At 40.1% G+C, this 4672-nt stretch overlaps 1 protein-coding gene across 1 annotated transcript in view; it reads right to left on the reverse strand.

Moving 5' to 3' along the window:
• EMWEY_00040110 (hypothetical protein) overlaps positions 1–3225 on the reverse strand; it is a gene marked incomplete at both ends in the record, with an annotated part of 10420 nt that extends 7195 nt beyond the window's left edge. The window contains 4 exons of the mRNA XM_013482543.1: positions 453–596; positions 1337–1501; positions 1727–2091; positions 2274–3225. Coding sequence (XP_013337997.1) covers positions 453–596; positions 1337–1501; positions 1727–2091; positions 2274–3225 — 1626 coding nt within the window. The remainder of the gene's footprint in view (positions 1–452; positions 597–1336; positions 1502–1726; positions 2092–2273) is intronic.
• Positions 3226–4672: the final 1447 nt, after the last annotated feature.

Raw genomic sequence — 4672 nt, forward strand, 5'->3', positions numbered from 1 at the left:
GCAATATTTTCTCCCTGTTGGATATTTTCTTCAATTATTTGTTTGTTTGCAAGACAAGAGATATATTTGCTCGTCTATAGTCTGCAGGGGTCTAAGCTCAAGGGTTTAGGGTTTAGGGTTTAGGGTTTACGTTATTCAACTCTTCTGTTGTATTATTGTGCTGACTCCATTGCTTTCTTCTTACTAATATAGTTTGTTCATGTTATCTCTAAACACTTTCTAAAATCTATAATTTTTAGGGTTTAGGGTTTAGCTAGGGTTTAAGGTTTAGGGTTTAGGGTTTAGGGTTTACGTTATGGATTTCTTCAGAATTATTATTATGTTGACTCCATTCCATTCTTCTTTCAAGAATTGTTTGTTTAATATATCTAAACACTTTCTAAAATCTATAATTTTTAGGGTTTAGGGTTTAGCTAGGGTTTAGGGTTTAGGGTTTAGGGTTTAGGGTTTACGTTATGGATTTCTTCAGAATTATTATTATGTTGACTCCATTCCATTCTTCTTTCAAGAATTGTTTGTTCAATAGATCCTTTAGATACAAATAACTCAACATTTACAGGTCTTAATGCCCCCATACGATGAGCACGGGATATAACCTATAAAAAAGGAGACAAAAAGGAGACAAAAAGGAGACAAAAAGGAGACAAAAAGGAGACACTTTATTATATACAAGGAGACACTTTTACATATAAAGGGAGACAAAAACAGACAAAAGGAGACACTTTATTATATAAAAGGAGACACTTTATAAGAAAAGGAGACAAAAGGAGACAAAAGGAGACAAAAGGAGACAAAAGGAGACACTTTATTACATAAAGGAGACACGTTATAAGAAAAGGAGACAAAAGGGGACAAAAGGAGACAAAGGGAGACAAACGGAGACAAAAGGAGACACTTTATTATATATAAGAGACAATTGATGAGGAAAAGGAGACACTTTTTATTATATAAAAGGAGACAATTAATAAAAAAAAGGAGACAATTAATAAAAAAAAAAGGAGACAATTAATAACATAAAAAGGAGACAATTAATAACATAAAAAGGAGACAATTAATAACATAAAAAGGAGACAATTAATATAATACAAGGAGGCAACAAATAACAACAAAAAGAGACAAATAATACAATAAAAGGAGACAGTAATTAATAAAAAAAGGAGACAAATAATTAAATAAAAGGAGACAGTAATTAATAAATAAAAAAAAGGAGACAAATAATAAAATAAAAGGAGACAGTAATTAATAAAAAAAAGGAGACAAATAATAAAAAAAAAGGAGACAAATAATAAAATAAAAGGAGAAAAAGGAGAAAGTATATTATTTATATATTATTTACTTGTTGCTCAAGATTAGGGTCTGTAGGGGGATCAAGAAGAAGAACATGACTAGCACAAGATAGATCTAATCCATGAGCACCAACACAAGTAGATAATAATAATACTTTTATCTCTTCTCCTTCTATAAACCCTTTTAATGCAGATAATGCAAGACGTCTCTCTGTCTATAAAAAAAAACACACAAAAATATATATATAAATGTCTAAACCCTAAACCCTAAACCCTAAACCCTAAACCCTAAACCCTAAAACCCTCAGAGTTAACAAAAAAAAAACATAAGAGTATAATACCTTAATTAATAGATAAAATAAAATAAAATAAGATGTATATATACATATAAATAAATAAATAAATAAATAAAACTAAAATAAATAAATAAAATAAATTACCCTTTCTGTAAAATATCCACATTTAATTTGGTGTCTCTCTAAGAATTGTCCTAATAAGAAAAGAGACTCCCAGAAGGAGGAGGCAACTATTATTTTCTCGCAGCGGCGGCGCTTCCCGTTGCTGCTGCTGCTGCTGCTGCTGCTGCTGCTGTTGCTGCTGTTGCTGCTGCTGCTGGCGGTGGTGGTGGAGAGGCAGGACTTCAAGGAAGAGGGGTTCTTATCGTTACTCTGTTCCTGCTGCTGCTGCTGCTGCTGCTGCTGCTGCTGCTGTGGAGAGGAGACATTGCTGCTATCACCTGGCTGCTGGAAGCGGACCCGACGGGTTGGCGTCGCAGCAGCAGCAGCTGCAGCAGATGCAGCACCAGCTGCTGCAGCAACAGAGACAAGAAGAACAAGACACAGCAAAGAAGGACATAAAAACACAAAACAATGAGGAAATAGCAAACAATGCCATTACTTGCTGCTGCCGCTGCTGCAGCAGCAGCTGCTGCTGCTGCAAGATGCATGCAAGGGGGGTATGCAGCTGTGTATTATTGTATGCTCTTACATGTTGTGGGGTTGGGATCGGGATCGGGATCGGGATCGGGATCGTATAGATCCTCCCAAGGAATATTATTTTGCCCGTACTTTTTGCTGCCTATTATAGCTAATATACGCCTAGATACAGCAGCATACTTGCTGCTGCTGAGGAAGCTTAGATCCTCACCATCAACATTTAATGATGCTAGTTTATTTCCTGCTGCTGCTGCAGCAGCAGCAGCAGCAGCAGCAGATGCTGCTGCTCCTGCTGCATCAGGAAATATGCTTGGGTTTGATAGGCGTGGCGTAGATTTACAATAAAGTCTTGCTGCAGCAGCACCAGCATTTGCTATACTTGCTGCTGCTGCTGCTGCTGCTGCTGCTGTTGCTGCTGTTCCTCCTCCTCCTCCTGCTGCAGCAGCAGCAGCAGCAGCAGCAGAAGACTGGAAATCACAACCAACAAAGTTATCTAAATCATCAACTTCTACAACATCCATTGGTGTCTCATCCTCTCCCCTCATTACACGACGCCGCTGCAGCTGTTGCTGCTGCTGCTGCTGCTGCTGCTGCGGTTGCTGCTGCTGCTGCTGCTGCTGCCATAGGGAGTTGCTGCTGCCACGACCAAAGGAGAAACGCAAACCACCATATGTGTTGCTCATGAATTGTCTACCGCCAAAGCTGCTGCTGCTGCTGCTGCTGAAGATGTTGCTGCTGCTGCTAATGCTGCTGCTGCCAATGCTGCTGCTGTTGCTGGTGCTGCTGCTGCTGCTGCTGCTAGCGAACCTTGTTAGTGGCGAAGGTCCTGGCTGTGAGGTCAATCGACCTCCTGTAAGAATTGAAGGACTCTGTGATGGGGCTGCAGACTTGGCGGATGCTGCTGCTGCTGCTGCTGCTGCTGTTGCTGCTGCTGTTGCTGCAGTTGTTGCTGTATTAACTGCTGCAGTTGTTGTTGCTTCTGTTGCAGTAGAAGAGGTTGGCATTGTATTCTTATTATTAAGAGAAGCAGCATTTGCTCGTGCTGCTGCTGCTGCTGCTGCTATTGCTGCTGCTGCTCGTGCTGCAGCAGCAGCTGCTGCTGGTGGTGGAGCTGGTGGTGATGCTGCTGCTTCTGTTGATCCTGGTGTTACTCCCCCTTCTGCCCTTGCTGCTGCTGTTGCTGCTGCTGCTGCTGCTGCTTCCATTGGTGCTGTTGGTGTTGCTCCTGGTGCTGCATTAGCTGCTGCATTTGCTGCTGCATTAGCTGCTGCCTTTGCTGCAGCAGGATTCTTTGCTGCTGCTACTGCAGCAGGTGTAGGTACAGCTATATTAGTATTATTAATTGTATAAAAATAAATATAAACAAGATCCTCTGCTTCCTTCTTGAGGTCCGCAGACACCCGAAGTGTTGGGCAGCAGCAGCAAGACATATAATTATTATTATTAATAAAAAAAGGAGATATAGGTATATTATTATGACGGATACAATCTACTCTTCTTCTTCTTATCTCCTGCTGCTGCTGTTGCTGCTGTTGCTGCTGTTGCTGCTGCTGTTGCTGCTGCTGCTGCTGTTGCAGTCTGCTGTATGGTTGTAGGTTGAAGTATTGATTCGCGTCTTCCTGTTGATTATTATTATTATTATTATTGCTGCTGCTGCTGCTGCTGCTGCCTAGCAGTTTAGCTGCTGCTGCTTCTGCTGCTGCTGTTCTTGGTCTTAGAGGTAATTGTATAGGAACAGGCCATATACAAGGAGACCTAATTGTTACTAATGGTGCACTTAATAGACTGTTGCTGCTGCTGCTGCTGCTGCTGCTGCTGCTGTTGCTGTTGCTGTTATCTCTCCCTATCCCTCCCCAACCACTACTACCACCACCACCACCATCAGCAGCAGCAGCAGCAGCAGCAGCAGCAGCAGCAGGAGAAGAAGAAGCAGGAAAAGATGAATCTGTATGATAATTAATAGTTCTATGATAAGGTCTATTCCTTTTATGTGCAGCAGCAGCAGCAGCAGCAGCAGCAGCAGCAAATGGCCAATTAAATTGTGTTGCATGCTCTACAGGGGGCTGCAGACGATCCATATAATCACCATCTATTGGATAATAAATATAACATAAAGGGCAACCACGTAACGTAGGACGCCTACAAAACTAACAAAAACAACAAGAAAAAAAAAAGAAGAAAAGGAGAGGAATTTATTTATCTATTTATTTATTTATTTATTTATTTATTTAGTAAAAAAAAAAAGAAAAAAATGAATACATAAAGGGCAACCACGTAACGTAGGACGCCTACAAAACTAACAAAAAAAAAACAAGAAAAAAAAAAGAAGAAAAGGAGAGGAATTTATTTATTTATTTATTTATTTATTATTTTTTTTATTTAGTAAAAAGCGGGAAAAGGGGGGAAAAGGGAAAAAAGACGAGTGTATATATATATATATATATATATATA

This window comes from Eimeria maxima, genomic scaffold, assembly GCF_000499605.1.
Source record: "Eimeria maxima Weybridge genomic scaffold, Emw_scaff655, whole genome shotgun sequence".
In the NCBI taxonomy this organism is placed as follows: domain Eukaryota; phylum Apicomplexa; class Conoidasida; order Eucoccidiorida; family Eimeriidae; genus Eimeria; species Eimeria maxima.